Below are 27,900 nucleotides of genomic sequence, written 5' to 3' on the forward strand. Positions count from 1 at the left end.
TCACTTCAAAGCGTCATCAGCTGCACTTCAGGGACCTATCCATATGTTAAAAAAGTTTGGTTATTTAAAAAAATTATAATAAATATTAATAAAGCAAGATGCCCCGTTGAAATATATGAGGTATAAAGTTTATTTAAACTGTAAAAGTAAAGCATACATTTATATTATTGTGACAGATATGGAGGGGGAGGAGAATTTATACGTGCGTCACGTTTCTCGATGAGAAAGACTTCCGCAAAGGATGCACCTATGTATCTTCGCTCATGACTCCTCAGGAATACTCCTCACTCCTCGATCCTCGCCTCCTCGCGGTGCAATTAGCGAATTGAGATGTCCTTCAAGATGGCTGAGCTCGATCGTATTCCGGGTCATAGGATGGAGGACGGAGGAGCGAGGAGGGATATTGAGAAGCACCCCTGTATATTTCTATGACATCGTTGTTGAAGAATAATTAGCTGGTGAAGTGGATTTACCTGTTGTAAATTAAAGTTATCATGAGCATTGTTATGTTTAAAGCAAATGTCTTAACAAATGCCAGTAGACCAGGAAGATTTTAAAATGAGCAGTTCATTCATAAATACATAAGATCGCTGTGGAAATACAAACCGGAAGTCAAAAGACAACGAGCGCAGCGCTGAAAAGGGGCGGGTCTAGTGCCCCAGGGATGACGCGTTTTTGTAGGCAAAACCCGGAAGCACTAGACGCCCTATGTTTATTATAGACCTTATGTAGCCCCGCCCCTTTTCAGCGCTGCGCTCGTTGTCTTTTGACTTCCGGCTTGTATTTCCACAGCGATCTTGTATTTATGAATGAACTGCTCATTTTAAAATCTTCCCGGTCTACTGACATTTGTTAAGACATCTGCTTTAAACATAACAATGCTCATGATAACTTTCATTGACTCTACAACAGGTAAATCCACATCACCAGTTAATTATTCTTATTTCCATAGAAATATACAGGGCTACCGCAAAACCGGAAGTTCAAAGACAATATTCTAAAGATGGCGGCGCGCTTGTTTCTCTGGAAAATAAGGTCTATATGTCTATGCCGTATGGGTTTTTTTTTAATGGGTTTTTGCTAAATCGCCTGAAATAAGATCTGTGGTTAACAAAGCCTCTAAATACTTTCACATTTTGATCTATGACATAAAACACACCAGTTATAACCCACTTGTGATTTTTTAAAGTTTTACTGTGTCTTAAAATCGGCGGTTGCTAACAAATTGCTAAAAGGGACTACTTCCTTTGGCGGGGACTTTAGACGTCATCATGACAAACAGGACATTTGGACAACATTTCTCATGAAAAAGTGGATAAGTATTCATAAACAGCGCAGATCATAATCAGTGAGCGTGTTTTTAAATAGAGTTGTTTTCTAAATAAAGTTTGAGGACGCTTGATGGTAACGACGTTGATCCGCGACCATGGTGTGCTGTAGTCCGTTTATAGCCTACTTTTAGCCTTTTATATCTGACGACTTTATTTAGGCTTCAAAATCTATAAATGTTGTGTTTACTTGTATAGATTATCTTGATAGACAAAACGTGTAAGTGTCATAACCCTTTGTTAAACACAGAGCTTATTTTCTGCGATTTTCCAAAAGTCTATGGGAAAAATGAATAGGCTTTCAGTCGAGGGAACCCGTGCGCCGCTAACTTCCGGGTTGGCCTACAAAAACGCGTCATCCCTGGGGCACTCTATAGTCCACTGGAGTTGGTGCTAAACTCTGTGTGTGACACCAATAAATAACACAAATCAATAAAAACAGGCAAAGATGCATCATACTCTGAAGTAAACAGCACAAACCTTTATTTTTATAAGTTCAGTCATTTTCACAACATAGACAGCTGATTTGGTAAATTTCACCACTGGACACTTTGACACCAAACCCCTTATTGTAAGTACAGTACATTTACTACTGCATATTAGTGTTTTTTTTCCCTTGTACATTACACTCCGATTATCAGAAAATAAATAAATAAAAAAATCACAATGGAAAGCATGAATAAAAATAATTCTGTATAATAATGTAGGAAATGGAGAACAAACTCTTAGTAATGATAAACTGATCTATGCGTGGCGCGGCTACTTTACACGGTGAGCTGAGTTAATAAAGATTCGATCATATTATCTTCTCATTTCTGATTTTCAGAGCCATGAGTGGGGCTCACTAAGGTCCTCTATCTGTTTGCTCATTGGTCCTACAGGAGAGAGACCAACCTACAAACAATTTGTCCTGGGCCTCGTGGATTTTAGCAATGGCTCTGCAGATATCTACATTAAACTTCAACATGATTTGATGTTTTAAAGAATGAACAGCATTTGCCACAAATGCAGTCAAGCTTTTGAATTTCAGCAAACCTGCTCCGACAGTCAGTCTATCTTCCTGCTTTGGTTTACAACAGTACTTTTTAACTAGGATTTAAACCACTTAATCACATTTTCATCACATCCTACAAAAATGTTCTGTTTATGATAAATAATCTGCAACACATGAAAAGGTATTTTCTTCAATATTGCTCTGTAATAAAGTGACATTCATTCACAAGCAGGCATACACAACAGCAGGTAAAGAACACCCTTTATATCCTCTTTTTGTATTTTTTCTTAATATCACCTAGATTTTTTTTTAAAGCCTAGAATTGAAACAACACAGTTCACACATAAAACCAAAGACTCAGATGTATTTACAGTACGTTTTCACTGAAGGAAGACAGAATAGCAAAGGAAAGATGCAGGAATAATCAGGGAGGGTCTTACACATGTAAACGTTAATACTCGTCATGGACTTTTTTTTTTGTTTGTTTTGTTTTTGTTATTTTGCATTATAGTTGCAGGCCTGGTATCACAAAGAGCCACATAAAATCTTTCATAGGACGCACCAGTCTAGAAAGTCTTCATTGGAAATTCCAGTCAAATTTTTGCTAAATTTTGATAGCGTATAAGAGTAGTATTGATAGCAAGTACGTTGAGCTTATGGCTTTGCTGCTATAATGATATAAGCAATAACATGGCTGCAGATCGGACTCGGGTTTTGACTAGAAATATACTTGACTAGACCTAACGAAGCATTTAGAAAGGAATCCTACCACTATTTGCCTAAATGGCTTTATTTCCTTCCATGCAAATTTACATTAAGGAATGTTTGTGTATGATATCTGGCTTTCAGTCCCGGGACTGAAATTACATGAGGCAAGGCAGTGAACAAGGTACAATGTCACAGATACAAATAAGCGAGGTTGGTGATGCACACTGCAAAGAATTACCATGAGAACAGCATTAATTGATTCTATAACTTTCTTTATATTTGACTGAATTGGTCATTTTCAAAAAAAGAAAAATCATTTTAGATATGTATCTCTTACTGTATCATTTAAATACTGAACTGTATTCATTATGTACACTTTTGGAATAAATATACAGAAATCTCTCCCCATTCCTCTATTTTTATATTTGTTCATAAATAAGAATATGGAAGAGTATATGAAGTAAAAATGAAGGCTTTGAAAACTTAAAAGATAACTGATTGCGTGTGCTATGCCAAACTCGGGCCTAATAACACACCCCTAAAATTTAAACTTAGACCTAATCATCAAGTCTTTAAAACATAACAAGGGCTTAATCAAGCCTAATCAAACCCTTAAAGGGTGCTATGGCTTTCCTTTTAAAATTGAATGGATTGCACGTTGAATAAAAGCTTGATGGTGTTAAAATAAGACATCAGAGATGAGGGGGAGGGGCTATAGAGGGTGTGGCCAGAGGAGGCAGTAAGGAGAACTGAAGGTTTTATGTTTCTTGTTCTTTTTAAATACCTAAACTTGTTTTTTGTGTGTTGGTGCAAGGCAGTGCAGAAAGAGCCGTGGGATTTTCAGCAGGCGCAGTCCTGGTGCGGAGCGGCCGGCTGCTCTGTGAGCTGTGGCCCCTGTTTGGCTCCCGTCACCGCAGGATCAGCAGCATCCAGGCTCTCTGACATCTTCTCGCAGATTATGTCTACCAGCCGCTCGAAGGTTTGTTTAACATTAATGTTGTCCTTGGCACTGGCCTCAAAATACTCAAAACCTGAGGATAAAAGAAGAAACTAAGTCAAGACTAAGGCCCTGTTCTAACACCCAGTGAGCTGTCAGCTGAGAGTTGATCATTTTTAACAGTTTTTATTTTGCTACAGTTGCCTTCGACAACTTTCATAACACAGACGAGGAGTCTCAAAAGGTACAATGGTCTCTTTGTAGAGATACAAAAAGCCATGTCTACTGTCATTCCTTCTGGTGAAGTGCCAGAAACAATCAAAATGGACTATAGTGTGTGCTTTTTAGAGAATGCCATGATGCCAAACCCCCTCATGGAAGAAGAAAGCCACCGTGTTTACAACTGTGACAATGAACGCTTATCACGATCAACTAAATTCTGGATTTTACGCTTGCACAACCTTCTTGAATTCATCATTTATAAGATGTATGCTGGTCTGTTATCGTAGGCACATCAGGCCTTACATTTTCACATCCCTTAACATGATGCTGAACAGACATCTTCTAGGGCGGTTCTTGGCCAATGAAAGCTGCGATGGAGTCCAGGGGCCGTATTCACAAAACATCTTAAGGCTAAAAGTAGCTCCTAACATGCTGATTTAGGAGAAACTCTTAAAAATAAGAGTCCTAATTTTAGGACTTCTAATTTTTTTTGCTTTAAGAGTATTTCACAAAGCATTTTAGCACTAAAACGAGCTCCTAAATCTGTGAAAAATGCCGGCAATCCGCTCAACAATCCGCCCAAAGACACTGTACTTTGATTTATAGATTTAAAAAATAAATCTTTAATTAATAAATAAATAAATAAATAAAATAAATAAATAATGTCCGATTACCTGTGGCAGTTGTTTTCACAAGTTCGATTACAAATTATTGAAGAGTAATAAATAAATAAATAAATAAATAAATAAATAAATTAACACACACAGGTGCTGGTCATATAATTAGAATATCGTGAAAAAGTTAATTTTTTTAATTGTAAATTATTTTTAAAATGAAACTTTCATATATTCTAGATTCCCTACATGTAAAGTAAAACATTTCAAATGTTTTTTTTTTTTAAATTTTGATGATTAGAGTGTACAGCTCATGAAAGTCCAAAATCCAGTATCTCAAAATATTAGAATATTTCCTAAATCAATCAAAAAATGGATTTTCAAAACAAAAAGTTCAAGTTCTTTAAAGTATGTTCATTTGCACACTCAATACTTGGTCGGCAGCACATATTACAGCAAATGACTTGTTCTAGCACAAATTACAGCATCAGTGAAGTGTGGCATGGAAGTGATCAGCCTGTGGTACTGCTGAGCACTATTGAGCCTTCAGATCATCTGTATATTGTTGGATCGACTGTTTCTCATCTTTCTCTTGAAAATATCCCATAGATTCAGGGGTCAGGCATGTTGGCTGGCCAATAAAACACAGTAATATCATGGTCAGCAAACCACTTGGAAGTGGTTTTTGCACTGTGGGCAGGTGCTAAAGTCCTGCTGGAAAAGGAAATCAGCATCTCCATAAAGCTTGTCAGCAGATGGAAGCATAAAGTGCTCCAAAATCTCCTGGAAGTTGGCTGCATTGACTTTGCACTTGATAAAACACAATGGACCAACACCTGCAGACGTCACGGCCCCCCAAATCATTACTGACTTCAGAAACATCACACTAGACCTTCAAGCAGCTTGGATTCTGTGCCTCTCCAGTCTTCCTTCAGACTCTGGGACCATGATTTCAACATGAAATGCAAAATTTACTTTTATCTGAAAAGAGGACTTTCGACCACTGTTCACTGTCTAGTTCTTTTTCTCCTTAGCCCAGGTAAGATGCTTCTGACGTTGTTTCTGCTTCAGAAGTGGCTTGGTAGTCCTTTTCCTGAAGATGTCTGAGTGTGGTGGCTCTTGATGTGCTGACTCCGGCTTCATTTGACTCATTGTGAAGCTCTCCCAAGTGTTTGAATGGGCTTTACTTGACAGTATTCTCAAGCTTGTGGTCATCCCTGTTGCTTGTGCACCTTTGCCTACCCAATTTCTTCCTTCTAGTCAACTTTGCATTTAATATGCTTTGATACATCACTCTGTAAACAGCCACCACATTCAGTAATGACCATCTGTGACTTACTCTCTTTGTGGAGGGTGTCAATGATTGTCTCCTGGACCATTGCCAAGTCAGCAGTCTTCCCCATTAGTGTGGTTTCAAAGAACAAGAGATACCTGGAATTTATACTGTAGGGATGGTCATTTAATGAAACTCAAATGTAAATATTCTAATATTTTGAGATACTGGATTTTGGACTTTCATGAGCTGTACGCTCTAATCATCAAAATTTAAAAAAAAAAAAAAAAAAAACTTTTGAAATGTTTTACTTTACATGTAGGGAATCTAGAATATATGAAAGTTTCATTTTAAAAAATAATTTACAATAAAAAAATGAACTTTTTCACGATATTCTAATTATATGACCAGCACCTGTATGTGTATGTATATATATATATATATATATATATATATATATATATATATATATATCTTGAATTCTACATGCTCTCAAGGCGCAGACATGTAAGAGGCTGACAATTAGCTGAACATTTACTAGTTAGTTAGTGACACTTAGCTTACATTTTAAAACCTTTATTTGAATATGGCAACATGATACCTCATTGAATATGTTTCAATTATGACTGACAGAGACTCCTCCTCCCCCATCAGCCAATCACTGTGGGCATAGTCAGTATGCGTGTTGACATCACCCATAGCAACAAGGTCAACCCTGCCCTTTCTCTTAGCTTAAGCTCCTCTCTATTCCCTGGTAAAAGTTTGTCTCAGCAGCTTTGTGAATAGGTTTTAAGAGAAAACTCTTAACTAAGAACTTTTACTGGCATTTAGGAGAACTCTTAGTGGTAAGATGAAATATTTTGTGATTACAGCCAGACCTTCTGCCATCAGTCTGAAGGTCTGGCTATGCGATACTAGAAAGTAGCTACCTATGTATGCAGTAAGACAGCAATACAGCTTACTAGGTTCTGAAAATGGATACTTTCCAGAAAATAAGTTGCACCTGACTATAAGTCACATAGGGATGTGCAACGATTAATCGCGATTAATCGTTAGCAAAATAAAAGTCTGTTTACGTAATATATGTGCGTGGTCTGTGTATATTAATTACGTATATATAAATACACACACATACATGTATAAATTTAAGAAATATATGCATGTTTAAATAAATATATATATTTATATATATTTTATAGTACATGTAAGTATAAATATTTTATATATAAATCTAACATTTTCCTTAAATATATACATGTATGTGTCTGTATTTATATATACGTAACTATTATAAACAGAACACACACATATATTACGTAAACAAAGACTTTTATTTTGCAAACGATTAATCCCGATTAATCATTGCATTAGTCCCTAACATCAGGTCAAAATTGCATTGATGAGACAAAATAAAAAAAATGCCAAAAATTCCCATTTTATTGTTACATTAAAAAAAAATAACAAAACATCGTAAATAAAATGTTTACAAAATTATAAACACTGTCAGCTTGTATTTTAGTTAATCTCACTACACAATAAATCCTTTAAGCAGAAAATAAAGTATAAAATGAACATAAATTATAGTGGCATACATCATAAACAACATTTATTATAGAGGCCAAGTCTAAAGCAATTTAATTAACGCGGAAGAAAAACTACCGGCATGTGGGAAATGTGCTATACAAATAAATTTGATTAAAAAAAACTTGTGTTCCAAAAAATATTATATATTTTAGCAAACACATTTTTCCCTGAAAGAATATTTGAAATAAGAGCTAAGAGCCAAACATGACTTACCGAGATGCTCGGATAGCTGTCGGCCCCTCTCAGAGGCCACCACCCTCTCATCCTCCATGTCACACTTGTTGCCCACTAGAAGCACCTGAGCGTTATCCCATGAGTATGTCTTAATCTGTGTGGACCTGTGGGAGACCAGCTCCACATGAATTAATGTTTGCTTGTTAAGCACATTTTCACCTGTTATAGTTGAGGCAGAATGTTCCACATGTTTAGTTAACTCACCAGTCTTGCACTGCGGCGAAAGACTCCTCGTTGGTGATGTCGTACATGAGGATGAAGCCCATGGCTCCGCGGTAGTAGGCAGTGGTGATGGTTCTGTAGCGTTCCTGTCCTGCTGTGTCCTGTAAAGGAATAGCCAGTAATTCACAAGATGAAAAAGAAACAAATGCAAAAGCTAATTTTTACAATTAAAATATACAGATTGTGTGTTTGTTGGCATCAGCTAAGACATTACGGTAAGAACACAAATACAGTCATGCGAAAAAGAAAGGACACCCTTTAGAATTTTATGGTTTAACATATTAGAACTAAATAAAAATTATCTGGTCGTTGGCAGGTCTTAAATACAACCTCAGATAAACAACAACAAATTACATATTACACAGTGTCATTATTTATTTAACCCTCGTGTACTGTTGCAGGTCAATTTGTTCCGTTTTGATTTTTGAGTTGTCGGAAACATCAGTTAACCCTTTTTTTTTTTTTTTCTTGAAATTGTTACTCTCATTTAGGGTCATGAACATACATGCAAAGTTTCAAAACGCTGATGTGTTTTGACATATACACTAAATTTTGGTTACTTTGGTGATGTTTGGTGAAGGCAACTGTACGGACCCAAAATAATAACATGTGTTGGTTATATTTTGTTATTTTAGTTTTTTTTACTACCCTGTGAAGCTAAAAAAAGGAGCTTTTCTTCACTTATTTCAATACCAAAAAAATATTTTATCAGCCACATATGGTATAAATGAGCTATCGTTTCTTTTTTCAATTTATCTGAAACACTATCTAACCTATGTTGTTTTTCTTGAAATTGTGACTTTTTCTCATTTAGGGTCATGAACAGTGAACTGGCAACTGAAGTGCCAGTGTCTTACTGAATTTAACAAGTTTTATTTTCAATGTTTGTGAAAATATAAAGTTGTTTTACCTGTTAATTGTCTGTCCCACTTTGAGCATAGATATGAAAATGACTTTTCTAACTTAAATTGTTAAAAATCTTGAATACTTTAGAGCACAGACTTAAATTCGGTATCTTTTTAAAGGGAACACTTCAACAGATTATTGTAGAAAGTAAAAAAAGTTAAGTTTAAAAAAAGTTATAGAATTTTATGGAAATTTTAAATATATATTTTATACATTTTATATAAAATATATATTTTACACAACATGTTCAACTCTAAAACTTCAAGAAAATCAAAGCTAAATATCTGAAAAAGTTCTGTGCCAAATTTTAGGTTGATATCTCAAAAACTGAACTTTCAGTAAGATTTTTTTTTTGTGCGCATTACCAAACTTTTCCACTAGATGACATCCAAACTCCACCAGTGACCATATAAGGACTCTTTGATTTCCATATATGGTTTGATTGATTTGAATCATATTTTTCCATACTTTTGAAAAGATTTATGAAGTAGATATCCTATTCAGAAGAAGTTTGGGCAGTAATGTTAATATTTGATGTGAATTCAATCCCTAACACACACACACACACACACACACACACACACACACACACACACACACACACACACACACACACACACAAAACATACGGAAAGTGTTATAGTTCGGCACCACAATACAAATGAAGAATCTGTCGAATATTCATCTATTGCTCTGTCATTTCTTTTGAAAATCAGTCACCAAATATGAAAACTAGAGTCTGAAAGCTTTCAAATGATATATAGTTTGTCAAAGATTACTTTAGGTTTAGACTCATATATAGTATTGCTTATAAATGTATAATGGTAAATGTCCCACAGGTGTGGGGAGGGGCAGTCTTAAAAATAGTGGTTAAAAACATTTTTATTAAATCATAAATTCAGATATTTATTCTTTGTAATGTGTGAAAAATATTGATATTAAAAGTTTATTATTTGTACATGATTGTATGGTTTTTTTTTTCATAGTGTGATTTCTGGGTAATTGTATTGAATCCAATTAGGGTCAATTTGACCCGGACCATACAGGGAGTCGGCTGAAATCAAACAGTTCATGAGGCTTAACAAAAATAAAGCCAAAATGGAAAAGCCATGGGTGATAAGCTAAGTATACCATATGATTCAATTGCTTGTAGAGTCACTTTTAGCAGCAAAAAGTTGAATCATATTCTGTATGACCGTATCAGTCTCTAGCAATGATCTGGAGGAATTTTGGTCCAATCTTCTTTACAACATTGCTTCAGTTCATTGAGGTTTGTGGGCATTTGTTTATGCACCGTTCTCTTAAGGTCCCACTTCAATATTTCAGTCAGGTTAAGGTTTGGACTTGACTGGGCCATTGCAACACCTTGATTCTTTTCTTTTTCAGCCATTCTGTCGTAGATTTTCTGGTGTGCTAGGGATCTTTGTCCTGTTGCATGACCCAATATCTGCCAAGCTTTAGCTGTCGGATAGATGGCCTCACATTTGACTCTAAAATACTTTGGTATACAGAGGAGTTCACAGACTCAATGACCATGTCCTGTGGCTGCAAAACAATCCTCAAATCATCAACCCTCCACCAGCGTCATGGGCAGATATGCTGCATTTAGTTTTCCCTAAGGATGTGCAACATATCGTCAACGATAATATCGATAATAAAGAATTTGGCACAAAAGATGATGCATGCATTTAATTAGGTAAAATATGCCCATAAAAGGTAAAAATCAATTTAAACTTATTGGAAAAGATAATTTCTGTCACTGCTGTGAACTAACCACCGCACAGAATATGAATAGTATTCAACACTATCGTTATCGATAAAATTCCAATATCATTTTTTTGTCAATATTGCACAGCCATAGTTTTCGCCTAACTTGACGCTGTGCATTATGGCCAAACATCTCCACTTTGGTCTTGTCTATCCAAAGGACATCGTTCCAGAAGTCTTGTGGTTTGTTCAGATGCAACTTTGCAAACCTAAGCCGCGCTGCCATGTTCTTTTAAGAGAGAAGAAGCTTTCTTCTGGCAACCCTTCCAAACATGCCACACATGTCCCATCTTTTTCTAATTGTACTATCATGAAATGTAACATGTTAACTGAGGTCTGTAGAGTCTGAGGTGTCGTTCTTGGGTGTTTTGCGATTTCTCTGAGCATTACACTGTCTGATCTTGGAGGGAACTTGCTGGGATAATCACTCCTTGGAAGATTGGCAACTGACTTGAATGTTTTCCACTGGTGAATAATCTTCCTCACTGTGGAATAATGGACTTCAAATTGTTTGGAAATGGCCGTGTGTAATCCTTCCCGGATTGATGGCAGCAACTATTGCTTCTCTAATATCACTGCTGATGTCTTTCATCTTTGGCACACATCTGAACGCTTCAGACCAGCAAACTGCCAAAATTAATTTTTTTATAGAGGTGATCACACTTGCTGATGACCAATTAATCAAAGGCATTTGATTAGCAGCGCCTAACTGCTACTCGCTCTCTTAATTCCTATGGAAGCAGTAAAGGTGTACTTACGTAGTTTGTCACCCATGGCTTTTCCATTTTGGCCTAGTTTATGTTAAATAAATAATGACTCTGTGTAATATGTCATGTTTTGTTGTGCATGAGGTTGCATATACCCAATTTTAAGACCTGCCAAAGACAAGATGATTTTTTTTATTTTGTCCTGATACATAAAACCATAGAATTCAATAGGGTGTCCTTTCTTTTTCACATGACTGTATAACTTCCTTTTTATTAACATGTGTAAATATTTGTAGGAACATAAAAAGATTTTAACAGCTGAAACATAAAATGAACAAATTTTACAGACATCTGTCAAACAGAAATGGAATAATGAGTCCCTGAACAGAGTGGGGGTCAATATCAAAAGTTGCAGTCAGAGTATCTGATGTGTCCACCAGATGCTTTAAGTTCTACAGAGCATCTCATCCTCATGAACGGCACCAGATTTGCCCGTTCTTGCCGCAAGATGTTATTCCACTCTTCCAACATGGCACTTGCAAGTTCTCAAACATATCTAAAACACTGTCTTAGGCATCATATATTATAGATATTGTCGTTTATCGCTCTGGCGACATATTGTGCTGGGTAGATTACTTTTTATTATTATTATCATGACAAATTGTTTGATGCAGTTTATGTTCAGCGCTTCCAGGCTCTACGTCAGAACATGAAAATTCTGTGCTGCTCACATGATCAGCGTAGGCCAATACTGAGCCGGCATTCTGCTGTAGAACCTGGAAGCATATATTAATATAATAATATTGTGGCGAGCAGGGCGGGCGAGAGCTGTGAGGGAACGGCGCGAGGCCGGTGACGCGAGAGATAATGAGCTCCACCTGCGAGGCACACCGGTCTTGAGTCTCTCACAGAAGCATGTCGTCGCTCCTTTTATGCTTCCGGAGCATAAGAGACTCAAGACCGGTGCACCTCGCAGGTGGAGCGCATTATCTCTCGCGTCACCGGCCTCGCGCCGTTCCCTCACGGCTCTCGCCCGCCCTGCTCACCACAAATATATTAAATATTAATGTTTTACTGTATTTTTGATCAAATAAATGCAGCAGTGGTGAGCATAAAAGACTTGTATGGTGTATGGTATAAATTGTGTCTCTTCAGAAGACTCGGATTAAACCGCTTGATTCATAAAGATTACTTTTACAGTACTTTTTGAAGTTTGTTTGTTTGTTTTCAATGCTATGCCAGTCTCTATTTTCATGGTGAGAAAAAAAATAATATGCTAAACTATATCAGGTTTTTACAATTTTAATAATAAAAACTCCATATTTTGAACTTTTTGTAACATGGAAGTTTTAGTGTTTTAGAAATATCTTCATTTGTGTTTTGAAAATCAGCAAAGTCTCGAGGGTTAGGATTCAAAATGACATTAGGGTGTGTAATTGATTTTTTGTATGACCTATCCCTTTACAACAGTCAAAGATAGTGTGTCTTGTGTGGGATTACCAATGTAATAATCTGTTTAAGATCTGCTGATCCTACATCCTGACATAACCTCACATGAAATACTAAGGTGAAGTATATTGTATTTAACATTTTGAGGTAAAGATAATGACAATTTAAGGAGATCAAGGTGTGTGTGACATTAACCTTTTGTCTTCATGCACTGACCATTTGGCAGGACAAACTCAAGATACAGCAGTGCCTTTGTCTGTATAATAATGTAAAGGTATGGGCGATACTATCAGACTGATTGGATTAGCACCTATGCATTTGAATGACAGTTATGCTGATTAGATCATGTCTGGGAAATGTAGGGAATGGGCTGATTCCTGCACTGCATTTGCATGCTTTGTTTAGATCGTCTCCACCTCTACTCTATGTATCCCTCCCCTTTGAATGTTTATGAACTACCAAGTACAATGCCTTAGTTAGACTTGGATGACTACAGCGATGCACAGCACGTTTCTCAATAAAGAGTAACTTCTGCTTGAAAGATACCCCAACGTCTCCTGGTCTCTGCTTCGACGAGGAAAAAGTTTCCAACACTTGTAAATGAATATTATTGAAATGCTTATTTTAATTTGGTGGATAATAAAATGATTGAAAAAAATCAAATGGATTTGCATTAAAAAAAAAAATGGGTTGAAGCTGTATCTAGGGACTACAATGTCATAGAAACTTAAGTACATAAATAACCACCATGCAACCAAAAACCTGCTTCTTTTTATGCTCTTGCAAGATTTATAAAATAAAATTATTGTAAAGGTTATTGAATTTTTTTTAGAACTGGTCAGTCGCGAGACAAGCTTTTGTTTGGCCTCGTGCATAAGTCACTGAACTGAGTGTGTTTATAATTAACAGGCTCATTTCTCTGGTGCAGTGATGCAGGGATCAGCTCCTAACACGGTGGATGCTTATTGTTATACTCGCTCTCATATTTCTTGATAGGAGGAGCTACATGTAAAAACAAAACCATGGCTAAATCCTGTTTTCCTGGTTATGTGAAAAGAAAGTGCAGGGGCTCATTGAAGGCATATTCAGGGATTGACATGCTGTTGATTACCACAAAAAATAATTTCAGTTTTAAGGATGACAGAAGGACATCAGCCTTGTGTAACAAATCAATAGACCAAATCCTCTGCCAATGTAACCTCTTATTCCTATAGAGACTTCACAAGGTCAAAATGGAGTCTACTGAGCAGCACTATTAATATACCAAAATATCTGTGAGACCGAAAACCTATTTTTGGCTCTTGACTCTGATACCACAGTAATACAGCAGCATCTTTTCAACAATATGCTGCAATTCAGCAAAGCGTTTCTGTTTTCTATTACACCGAACCCTGAACCAAGAGTACAGCACAGAGCATCAGGGGGAACAAGCACTGTCATGTGCCAATTAAATTCAACATCCATGCTATGAAGGAAGTATCAAACAGTATGCAGAATACAAAAGAGCACAGAATACCGAATAAGACTAGACTTTCCATTTCAAGTGTGACTAATTAACTGGAAGCAATACCAAATGCAGTGCTTCCCACACATAGACTTTACTTGGGCGGGCCGCCCACGTATAATAACGGCCGCCCAAGTATATATGGAGACACATTTATTTTTGCTTTTATTATTTTTTATCCTCTTATGCTGCGTTCACACCAAACGCGAATAGAGCGTCAAATTCGCGTCTACCGCGTCTAGTTTGCCGCTTGAACATTTTGAATGCATTCATAAAAAACAAGCGTTTGAAGCGAAATTGACGCGCGTCCGAGGCGAAATCCGCTTCTTGTGGGAGGGGCAAGTGCTAGGCGGTTGTCTGTTTGCAAGATGGCTGATGTTGATCGTGCGTTCATCGAGAGAGCTACCGCTTTGTATTTGCTCTGGAGAGCAGAACAGCGGCGTAGGGGTCAGCGTCGCGGGAAGGCCGCGGGTCGATAAACGTGTACGTGACTCAAAAGTGAAATGTGTATTTACAACTTACCAGGTAGCCCAATCTCCTCACCGACACTCTTCCAAGCGAGGTCCTTTTTTATTCCTCCATTTTGAATGAGTGACTCCGGGCGGGCCTGCCGCCACAGCAGCAAGCAGGCTCCTGATTGGTTAACGCGGCGCGAATTTATGCCAAAGTTCACATTTTTCAACTCGGGGCGTCAGACGCGAATTCGCGTCAAACGGTAAATGCACAAAAAGCACCATTCGCGCGTATCGCGCAAAACGCTCAATTCGCGTCATTCGCGCGTCTAGGCGAATTCGTGTCTTCCGCGCCGCGCTAAACGCCTTATTCGTGCCGCGAGACCTCCAGACGCGCGTAAACGCGTCTTTACATTGACTTAACATTGAAATCATTCGCGCCAGACGCTCTATTCGCGTTTGGTGTGAACACAGCATTATACTTTTATATCCACCCAATATAATAAAACCATCCGCGATCGATAAACTAGTCGTTTCATACCTGCTCGTTATGGGTGCGTCAGAACTGTTTACTTCCACTAACATTCCCACGAGCGCTGCATTTTGCAAAGTCACAAGGGGTCGCTGTTGCGCGTTCTACAAGCTCGCGCAACAGCGCTTCAGACTGCTTCAAAGTGATTCTCAATCAATGAAAAGCGCATATTTATGCCAAGCGATTGCTAATGAACTCAAGTTGATGAATTATTACAATGTCTACTTTATGGCCTTTAAATGTTTTAGACGTTTGTAAGAATCTGAAGGATCAGCCTGCAATAGTACGGACATTTCAAAATAAGAGTCCCGGTGTATTTCGGGCTTGTTTATAATTAAAAGGTCACACGCTAAGTTTTTTCTTTTTCTTTTGGGCATTATTGGTATTTTGGTTACACAATAAATTGTATTTAATTTGATTTCCATTTAATTCATAGTACATTTTTGTAGTCTCCCCCACCACAGGAAGAAAATTATTTGACACATATATTATTCATTATATAAATTTTACTAGTAAAATCTGTGTCCCATTCACTGAGAGAGACACTATATGACAGCAAGGAGAACATAGGAAAAGGTGAACCATTTAAATGCTGCAATTTTGCATCACTTACAATGCATAATATTAGTATGTAATTTAAATGTAATATGCTATGTAATTAAAATTAATTTCAATAAATAAAATTACTGTTAAAAATCACACATGATTTGTTGTTTGTCACATGTAGTAGACCATTTTTGTGCCGTGGCTACCACCGCAAGTATATTTCAAGCCTGTGGGAAGCACTGAAATGCAATACCTAACATGGATGGGACATAACTTGATCAATCATTTTTGACACAAAATTAGATCAAAATGAAAAATAACCTCCTATATTTCCAAAGTCACAAACTGCCGCCACTCTATGAATCATGCTTGAGGTCATGTGACAACAATGTAGCATAGTACTGTCTGAAATGTTTATCGTTGCATAATACTTTAAATTAATGAGGTTGATAAGGATGTGGTATAGAGTATATGGTCTAAAAATTGTATATCAATAATGAATATAGCCAAATGTTCATGTCTTTTTAGACCATATACTGTATGCCACACAACAGTATATTTTATCCATGGTAAAGATGGTGAGAGCTAGCTTTTCTCGAGCGTGTGTGAATCCGGTCAGGTCTGTGCTGCGGTCTGTGGGGTGGGGGAGGGTCGTCTTCACCACAGGGAAATTTGAGGCATTGGGGGAGGGGTCATGATACATCACAAGCGATTCTGATTGGTTACTCATCTAGCACATCAGCAAATCATACGAGCTACCGACCATCTCTCGCTCTCTGCTGCTCTGTAGACCATGATATTTCATTAAAGGGATAGTTCACCCAAAAATGAAAATTCTGTCATCATTTACTCACCCTCAAGTTGTTGCAAACCTGTATAAATTTCTTGTTCTGTTGAACACAAAGGAAGATATTTTGATGAAAGTTTGTAACTAGGGCACTTTGGGGCACCATTGACTTCCATAGTAGGAAAAAAAAATACAATGGAAGTCAATGGTGCCCCAGAATTTTTCAGTTTAACACATTCCTCAAAATATCTTTCCAACAGAACAAAGAAATTTATACAGGTTTGGAACAACCTGAGGGTGAGCAAATGATGACAGAATTTTCATTTTTGGACTATCCCTTTAAACTAAAACAGCTTAATTGGTTCCATTGATTTTAAATATTTATGTTTATGGCATTACTATATCAATTGTATTTATTTATTATTAATTTGTCATCCTTCATCTAATTTGTCCTTTCTTTTTTACACTCATGTCCATAATGGTGAGAAAAAAAGAAAAAGAAAAAAAATGATCTATATCTTTTTCTGCCTCTTTTCTTCCAAAACAAGCCCTTAAAGTGGCACAGATCTGTTCCATTTATCCTTGTCAGGACCCAATTGCAGCTCTCAGCTCTGATGAAAAACAATCTCTCACCCAGATCTGCAGCTTTATCCTCTTGTCGTTCCTGTAGATGGTCTTCACCTTGAAGTCGATGCCCACCGTGCTTACAAATGCAGGGGTGAAGGAGTCATCTGCATAACGAAATAGAAAGCTTGTCTTCCCAACGCTGCTGTTCCCGATGATCAGGATTTTGAACATGTAATCAAAGTTCTGGTCGGAAGACTCCTTTTGTCCATAACGGTTATCTGTAGCTGAAGCCATCTAAAGGATGTAGAAAAAAAAAAAAAGAGGCTATGCATCAACTTATAACCATTCTCGCCTGCCCGATTAAGTTTCCAAATCTACTATAAACACTGTCAGAACATACAAACATTATGTTTTTAAATATTGAATACTGAGAGAAAAATGCATATGCTGATTTCTGAATTCTATTTAATCATAAAGCAGCATCGCTTGTATCCAGGGGCCAATTTTTTTTTTTTTTTTTTTTTTTTTGGCCACACCTGCCAAAGTCTATTTGCTTTATTTCGTTTAAAAAAAAAAAAAAAAAAAAAAAACTACTAATGTCTGAATGATTTGGGGAAACAAATCTAAATGTGATTTTTCTAGTTAACATTTTCATTGCAAATTATGAAGCATTTTTTTTTTTAAAAGCACTCCAGGATTGCTCTGCTTGTGAGCAGGGTGGCACAGTTTAACCAAAAAAAAATAGTGTTTATTACATTTTCAAATGCACGGTAAAAGCGACCCAATCTCTGCACTTCTGTGGAGCACAATTGAGATCATGAGTTGCTCAATTGTAAAAGAACACAAACTTTCACCTTGAAACACACAGCACATAAGACTATATATAATCATATAACTGAATGCGATTTGATAATTCAATTAAATTAGAATTCATAAAAGTTACCAACCAACTGATTGACAATTTCATATACTCACCAGCAGCAATTTTTACTAGCATTTTGTGATTGGTAAGTTTAATTTTAGGCCCTGCTTGCATGCTTTGCAGAGATGAATTCTAGAATGCAATGCAATGAGATCAGAGTAATAAAAACATTGATGAACCAATAGAAATGTTGATCACACTTAAATCATTCAATACTGAACTTTTTAATAAAAAAAATAGTTTCATCCATTTAAAATAAACTGTTTATGCAATATTTTTGTACTATTGTTAACTCTTCCCCTGCCATTTAATGAATTTTCCGTCATTTATGAGACAACGTTTCTCCATCATTGATGGAATTTTCAAACTTTCTGTGTTTTTATTGTTACACGGTAGGGGGCGCTATTACGCAACTTCTGAAAGAGTATAGAATCTAGAATCAGGCAAAAAAGGAGCAGAAACAAGCGATTATTAAAGCATTATGCACGTTGTAATCTTTGAGAAAAAAAAAAGCACGATTTTCTCAGCTTTTTGTTCAAAACGTTGCTTTTTTTAATAAAACTTAAAAAAACCCACATTCAAGTGTTGATTAAAAAAAAATGAAAAAAGAATGCATTAAGCCTCGTGCACACTGGGACGATTATCACACGCACTTATTGCCAGCGTTTTGAGACGTTTTTTCGACGCATCTTTGTGTTCATAACCAAGAGATTTTCACTGCCGGTGCGTGATATCATTGCACCTGCTGCACTCATGATTGGCCATGATGATCCTTGATTATTACGCCGGAATGAGAGTATAGTTCCTAGACATATCGGCCTAGAAAATCGCAACTTTTCATTTTCCGTCAGTCTTAGTACACGATGTAACTACAGAAGAGTCACGTTTTAAATAGGAAAAATATCGAAACTCTTTGGTCATTTTTGAGCGAGATGCTAACGGTCTAATCAGATTCAATGAACTATGCTAAGCTATGCTAAAAGTGCTACCGCCAGACCCGGAGATCGGCTGAATGGATTCAAAAACGGTAAAACTCAACTGTTTAACTCTAGGGGAGTTGGAAAATGAGCCTATTTTCAAAAATATCGGCGTGTTCCTTTAAAAATGACGCTTTTACGCCTGACGTTTTGTGCGTCAGTGTGCACACTCACATTGTTTAGTCACGAGGCGTTAAATGTCGGCGATAAGGGTGCGGTAATCATCCCGGTGTGCACACAGGCCTTAAGGCTAGAATTTTTTTTGGCTCAGTTCTTTCTTTTGATATGTTGCATGTTCAGATATTCATAAAACAAAATAACCTATTCTCTGGGCCATTAATGTTTTGTGAAAATAATGAAAAACGCTGGTGGTAGGCTGGCAACAAACAAACAAATATGTGTGTGTGTGTTGGTGGGGAAAGAGTCAAGTTTATTTGAGCACAACTAAATGACTAGGAAGGAAGACATATTGGCAAGGAATCCAAGGAAGATATTTCGGGCAAGAAAAAGCAACTCGAATCTGCTTGAATGGGGAAATACCAAAAACGGTTTGCCAAACTCACATTTCAATAACGTGATGCAAATGATGACTGGCTTGTTTATTTAAAAGGCGGGATTTCCTTGCACAAGAACAGCCATATCTTGACTACTCCCATTCACTGTAATACAAGTGAACCATCTTGGTACATGCATACATACTATAGGGTGACTTGACTAGACATGTGCTGATATTCGGTAATACGATATATCACCATAATGAATATGCACGATATTGTTATCGCGGGCACTTCAAAATACTATAAGTAATTATTTATTACTAATTATTCAAATTTTTTTAATGCATTTTAAGAATACTTTCCCCATCAACCATATAAAATGCACAACGCCGCTGTATGCGGCGTCAAAGGGACACTCACACTCAGATTTAAACAAGTCCGACGTGCATGAGAAGCACGTGGCGGAACGAGCGAAGGAGACGTGCTGAATGAAAGTAGACAGCAGCAGAGGGTGCTGATGGAACAGCAGAAATGCAGCGGTTACCCCGGAAACTCCGTAAACAAAGCAACTGCGCTACTACAGTATTTAAAATGCTTCAAACAGCCATTCAATTTTTTGCATTCGCACCAAATACTTAATAATAAAAGACTTAATAAGCTATTTATTTTCAAACTTAAACATTTTCATATTTTAATCTGGACTACAACATACCCTAATGACTGAAAATGTTCTCATTATTTGTTATTGTTCAGTATAATAAGGCTTCATTAGTTAACATGTTAATTCATTATTATCAAACTGAGAATGAAAAATAGGCTACTTATAAAGCATTTATTAATCTTAGTTAATGTTAATTTTTTAGTTAATGTTTAATAACATACTCCCATTCACTGTAATACAAGTGAACCATCTTGGTACATGCATACATACTATAGGGGTGGGGATATAACTGAAATTGTATATTACAATGCATGTAATTTTATTATTTCACAATAATGGTATATCTCACAATATAGTCATTTTCGCTTTTTTATGATACCTAATTTTTTGATACGACTGAAATGCATTCAACTGATATGCTTTGGAGCAAGGTCTTGACAAATTTTCTAATTTTTCATGTCTAACAGTATATATCATCCTCCACTATTATGGTTTTTGACATTATGTTGTTTGCTTAGCAACATGCAAACTATCTCTAATATAATCAATTGTGAGTTGAGTCTACATAGGGAGCGTTTCGCATAAGGAGCCCTATTTGTATGAACCATGCTGTTGCAACATTTCCTACATAAGCGTTTGGAACAGAGCCATTGTGATTTAGTACATTTAGGAGCTTGCTGAAGATGGCAGAACAAGCAAAAGCTCAATTTTTAAAATGTCTGTTTATTTGTATTCACTACAGCTGAGTGAATCTTTGTCCTATCCACTGTCTGTCACTCATCTCATGAGACCTGTGACCAAACATCAACGATAGAGTCACCGGCTACTGAAAATCAGTCAGGCAAGAATCCTGGGACAGAAAGAAATGTTTGAGCAGCTGCCAGGCCTTGGCATTAATCTGACATTTTCTTTTGGTGTCAGATCAATTTTTGGCACAGGACCTTCTGAATATAAAACAGTCTTTTTAACACCTCCATCAGAATGTGACAAAAGCGACTCATTATACGGTCCATCTGAAGTTCACATGAGCTGCTGTAATGATGACGAACATTATAATCGTGATTGTATAACCTTACAGCTGTAATGGCTTAAAATATATTAAATCACTATTCATTTCTTAATGAGAAAACCATAAAAACAGAATAAGAAATAAATATCAAGTTGAATAAAAATGGTAAAACGCTACAATTGAAGGTGACATTAAATCTACTTACCATATTAATAACAGTAAATTATGCATTATTACAAGTAACCCTAAACCAAACCATAACTTCAACTCTACAGTACTCTGTAGTTGATTAATATTACCAATTACTTGTTTTGTGTGTAATTGCACTGTAACAGTGTCACCTTAAAATAAACTGTATTGGCCTTAAACATTATTTCATCACGTTAGCCCGTTAACTTTGAATTATCACTAATTACTCTTTTCTGTAAAACAAGTACCAGGCCGGATATTGAAGGTGAGCAGAGAAGAAAGTTAAAGAGGGCAAATGTAACATGAGCTTACACACTGTACGTATCGCAATGACTCAACAAAGCTTGGAAGATCGGATTGGGATCAAGTGAAAAGCAATAATCAGATCTTACGGATGTCTGACAGACACATTTAGGTATAAAAGAAAGAAAATGCTGAAGAGCTGAAATGCTATGCAAGCATTTTTACATTGACAAGGACAGATGTTTGATTCTTATCTTGCCGTCTCGGGAAGGGTTTACTTCAAATAAGGACTAATCAGCCATTCCACCCTAACAATGTATTACATCATTAAAGGGTTCGTTCAACCAAAATTGAAAATTCTATCATGTTCCACACCCGTAAAACCTTCGTTCATTTTTGGAACACAAATTTCATCATTTTTGATGAAATCTGAGACATATTTTCCTCTACAGACAGCAATTTAACAGATACTTTCAAGGTCCAGAAAGGTACTAAAGACATCGTTAAAACAGTCATGTGACTGCAGTGGTTCAACCTTAATGTTATGAAGCGACGAGAATACTTTTTGTGTGCAAAAACAACACAAAAATAATGACTTTATCAACAATATCTTCTCTTCTGTGTCGTTCTCATACGTTGTTTATGTCCAGCACTTTCAGGTTCATCGTCAGAACGCTTTGGCCAATACTTTTGGACGTAAATGTATTGGCAATTGAACATAAACACAGAAGCCTTCACTGTGCCAACTACATAAGGATAATTACAGGGGAGAGAAGAGTTTGTTGAATAAAGTCGTTATTATTTTTTTAGACAATGTCTTTAACAATGTCTTTAGTACCTTTCTGGACCCTGAAAGTGATGTTAAATTGCCGTCTATGGGCGAGTCATCATTTTTGGGAGAACTAACCCTATAAATTAAGCTAATTCTGACAGGGGAAGAAAAATGTCAAATTAAACCGATGTTCGTCTCAAGTCAGTCGTGTCATACACACATACAGATGCTGTAATATATTCCATATTACTATTCCTGCAGAATGTATAATGCACAGCTAAGTATGCATATTTTCCAAATGCATTGAATTTACCAACATGTGCAGTACACAATGAAACACTACTTTACTGTATCAAATAAATGCAATGCAATGACTTGCCTTTCCATTTTCCAATTTGTGATTAACCACAGATAATGTTAGACATTTTTTTGTCCTCAACCTTGATTCATTATTTTATCATTACAAGCCCTTAAGAATAGAGGATGGCTAAAAAGGATTGCATGCCCAAATCGCAGATGTGCCATTTTAACAAAAACATTGGATTTTATGCAAGCAACAGCTATATACATGATTCCCATTTCTTTACATTATGTCCTGTATTCAACACACCTGTCTGCAACCATTCAGGTGTACAGATGGTGTTTAATATTATTCGGAAAGTGTTTGTGTGTACAGTATTAGCAATGCTGCAGTCTTGGCTTTGGATGAGCAGCTGAATCCTGCGGCGAGTCCTTATTAGAAGAACTATATCTTGGAAGTTTGTACATCAACACAATGGTGTCACTTCATTGTCATGATTTTTGTTGTTGTTTTTTAAGTGTACTGCAGTTTTTATGGTTACTTCATTTTTTTTTTCAGTGTTAATCAATGCAAGAAAAGTACTTTAGTAGACTAGAAACACACTGGTACGCTTCATCATTTAAGTGTAAAATTTCACCCAAAAATGTCATTTACTCACCCACAAGTTGTTCTAAACTAGTATGAGTGTCTTTCTTCTGTTGAACACAAAAGATGATATTTTAAAGAATGTTGGTATTCAATATTCAATGTTTGATACTTTTCTATTTGAATATATTGTAAAATGCAATTTACTCCTGTGATATCAAAGCTGAATTTTCAACATCGTTACTCCAGTCTTCAGTGTCACATGATCCTTCAGAAATCATTTTAATATGCTGATTGATTTGCTGTTCAAGTAACATTTCGTATCATTATCAATGTTGAAAACAGTTGGGCTGCTATATATTTTTTTCAGGATTCTATTACAAATAGAATTGGAATTGGAAATAATATTTTGTAACATTATATGACTTTACTATCACAATTTAATGTGACCTTGCTGAATTTGATGTTTGATTCCAAGACGACACCTGGATGCCACTCATATGCAGTGTAATGATAAAAACAGCATACATTTGTCTGTAACGTTTACCACTGGATAATGTGTTTTGTTTTTGGGGAACAGATATAAACAGATAAAAGTATACATACTATTTAATAAAAAGCTAGTATTCCATTAACAATATAGCCTCTCTTAATTCAAACACACTGAAAAAGAAAAGGAGATTCAGGGCTGAAATTTCACCTGAAAACATCCCATTAAATTTTGTTCATCACATTGTGAAAGGCTTCCATCACAGACAGAGGCTATGTTCATACTACTATACGATTACTATTTCTACAGTATAGACTATGTCCGAAATCACCCCCTATACCCGTAAATCTATTTGAGGGGACAGCCATAAATTGTAGTGGTGTCCGAAACCATAGTGGACATTATCGAGTGCACTCATTCAATCCCATAATGCACTGCAATAACGAGTGTACAACCAATGTATGCACAACAGCTAAAGAATACCCATATTGCACTGTGACCATATTGCCAGAGCTTTGTGCTTGCAGCTGAATCATCCATCCATCCATTTTTCAAACCGTTGGTCCAATGTTTTCATTCACTCCTTCAAGTGAACTTGAATGAGGGTATAGGGGGCGATTTCGAACACAGCCTATGTTTATTACTGTATCCCACAATGCAAAGCACAGACATGTGCTGATATTCGGTAATACGATATATCACCATAATGAATATGCACAATACTGTTATCGCGGGCACTTCAAAATACCATAAGTAATTATTTATTACTAATTATTCAAATTTTTTTAATGCATTTTAAGAATACTTTCCCCATCAACCATATAAAATGCACAACGCCGCTGTATGCGGCATCAAAGGGACACTCACACTCAGATTTGAACAAATCCAACGTGCATGAGAAGCACGTGGCGGAACGACTAAAGGAGACGTGCTGAATGAAAGTAGACAGCAGCAGAGGGTGCTGATGGAACAGCAGAAATGCAGCGGTTACCCCGGAAACTCCATAACAAAGCAACTGCGCTACTATAGTATTTAAAATGCTTCAAACAGCCATTCAAATTTTTGTATTCGCACCAAAAACTTAATAATAAAAGACTTAATAAGCTATTTATTTTCAAACTTAAACATTTTCATATTTTAATCTGGACTACAACATACCCTTAATGACTGAAAATGTTCTCATTATTTATTATTGTTCAGTAACAGGTGACATAAGGCTTCATTAGTTAACATGTTAATTCATTATTACCAAACTGAGAATGAAAAATAGGCTACTTATAAAGCATTTATTAATCTTAGTTAATGTTAATTTTTTAGTTAATGTTTAATAACATTACTAAAATCAAAAGAACTTATTCAATGGACCTGAGATAAAACTAACAATGATCATTTGTGTTTAACATTAACAAAAAATAATACCTTCTGTAACAAATGTAGCTATTGCTCAATCTTAGTTAATGCATTAACTAACGTTAAATAACGAGACCTTACTGTAAAGTGTTACCCGTTGTTCGTTATAATTCTTTTGCACTTTAATCTGTTTGAAAAATACTACTTTATAATTTTTTTGTGTATTGCATTATTGTATTTAAATATTCAGAGTTCTTTGTGTTATAAGAAAACGAGTTCTTAAACCTGTTATACTATGACAACATTTTTTTGCAACTTATTTCAATATCGTGATAAAAGCTTCAGAAATTATTGCAACATGAAAAACGCAATATCGCGTTCATTATCGAAGGCGATTCATCTGCGATAATGAACGCGATATTGCGTAGCTTGTCAGTGATCTACGGCTCTGGCTATTAAATGCCGCTCCATTTGAAAGCAGGTGATGGCGATTTAGCGGTAATCGGGGAACCGGATTTACTGACGAAATGCGCGTGACAATCGCATGCAATATATCGCCCAGCCCTAATGATACCGTCACATGCCTAGACTTGACCTTATATTTCCAGAGTGAAACTGAATTCAACATGTCTTCAGTCATTATTTCAAGAGGCCACTTAATATTAAAGTTAAGAGTTTAACACAAAATAAATGTCTTATCTAATTTACTCACCTTCATGTCATTGTCTGTGGAACACAAAAAGAAAAAGTTTTACAGACTGAAAATTACTCATTTTCATGCAATTACAATGAAACAGGAGTGTTCCGGAAGAAAGTTACCAAGTTTGGAAAAACATGGGGATGAGTACATTTTAATTTTCTTTTACACAATAAAATAAAAGCCTTTTTTGTATATTTATTTACAAAATGAAAACTGGATTCTATTACATCACTGGATGCCACATATTAGTAACACATAAACACAGTAATTGACTCTGAACAGAGACGTTTGGATACTGTGGCAAAAAGCTCACTGGGATTGGAGATTGGCATCGTATTCCACTTCAGGGCAACATGATCTTTAGATAGAGAACACAAGGATGGCTAAAGAGAAAAAAAATCCAATTCTAATCTGTCACAAAAACCTATAATACAACCTTCAATTCACTTCATCTATAGCTTTAACCTGGTTCTAAGTATGTTCATCACAATCAAAATAATTTCCACCAGACACAGCACAAACTCAACAAAAAGTCTTCTCCTCAGGAGACCCCGGAAGCTGATCTGCGATTCAGCACACCACGTCTGGTGTGTCGGAAAGATTCGCAGAACACCAAAGCATCCTAAAGTCAGCATCTCTCCTGATAACAGCAGACTAAAAATAGAGGCTAATTTTTAGATCAGATGCTCTTTCAGCCCAACAAAAGCAGACTGCCGGACTGCCTTGGGGAGTGGGACTGAGCACATCTTTATGGCTATATATTGTTGAAGAAATAATAAAAAAGTAGCAATTACACTACAGGAAATGTTCAGGCTCTGCTCTGGACTAGAGACCGCTTTTCTCTTCCTTTAGACTCAAATCCTCAATAATGCAAAAGAAATTGAGACTGACAGCACTAGTGGACACCGTGGTTAGAGCTGCTCTATCCAAGAACCATTAAACTGATTTGTTTCAAAATCATAATTTAAAATACTAGTCAGATAACACTGCTGGGGAAAACAAAAAACATCTTAAACCATCTTAGACCAGCAGGAAAGTGCACAAAACCCCTCTGAACCCAGCCAAATGACCAGATAAGGAGAACATCAGCCAGTTTAGGCTGGTTTAAAACGAAGCAACCTAATATATACAGTGTCAAACGTGAGACATTTGACTAAAACAAGGACAGAACCACTAATAACTGCAGTTTTGCTGAATTATGGAGGTAAATATCCTAGACTAGAGCCACAAAAAGCGTGCAATATCTTGAATGGTTCCATGAGACATGCTGGAATTTATTCAGTAGCCTAATGTTATACTAGTATAATATTACCTATATTATAAAAGGAAAATTATAGCCTAACCAACAAAAAAATCAGAGCATCCTTACATAATAGGAAACAGCACATGTACATGCAACACTGCTGCTGCTGCGGAGGATATTTTCACCTGATTCACCATCTTCTGGGATGATGCTAGAGAACAACGCTCATGCATTCATTATTCTCGTTTAGATATAAAAAAGAAAAGGCACTCGAATCCGTGCAATGTAATGCCAGCGCTTCAAAGGCTATGTGGCAGATCTGTCTTTGATGTTGAGTATAAATAGAAGCATAGGATGCGCGATGTCCATGTCAAATGAAGGTTATACTTCATGAAAACAGCTCATTTTTCGCACTTTCCCAGTGACAAACACACACACATAAACTAAGATTGCGGTTTATTTAGCGTAAAATGTTTAAAATACACATTACTGCCGTTCTCTTACCGTAAAAGCCGTTTTAAGCGTCACTTACGCCAATACTGCGCCTTTTCCAACACCTGCAGACAATTTGACGTCACTTGAAAGACGTGTGACGCCAGGAGGGGGCGGGGTCAGGGCTTTGACTGAC

At 36.5% G+C, this 27,900-nt stretch overlaps 1 protein-coding gene across 2 annotated transcripts; it reads right to left on the bottom strand.

The window, feature by feature from the left end:
- Nucleotides 1-1,789: 1,789 nt before the first annotated feature.
- rab3ab (RAB3A, member RAS oncogene family, b) lies at nt 1,790-27,900 on the bottom strand. Of its 2 annotated transcripts, none has more exons than XM_048173004.1 (5): nt 27,777-27,900; nt 17,400-17,627; nt 8,099-8,217; nt 7,874-7,998; nt 1,790-4,061 (listed from the first exon to the last, which is right to left on the bottom strand). In XM_048173004.1, exons 2-5 carry the CDS (start codon nt 17,625-17,627, stop codon nt 3,871-3,873), a joined length of 663 nt encoding a protein of 220 aa, XP_048028961.1. In that variant the 5' UTR covers nt 27,777-27,900; the 3' UTR covers nt 1,790-3,870. The 2 variants fall into 2 exon arrangements, with proteins under 2 accessions (XP_048028961.1, XP_048028960.1); XM_048173003.1 differs by lacking the exon at nt 27,777-27,900 and adding an exon at nt 26,042-26,052.

Source organism: Megalobrama amblycephala, linkage group LG21 (assembly GCF_018812025.1).
Source record: "Megalobrama amblycephala isolate DHTTF-2021 linkage group LG21, ASM1881202v1, whole genome shotgun sequence".
In the NCBI taxonomy this organism is placed as follows: Eukaryota; Metazoa; Chordata; class Actinopteri; order Cypriniformes; family Xenocyprididae; genus Megalobrama; species Megalobrama amblycephala.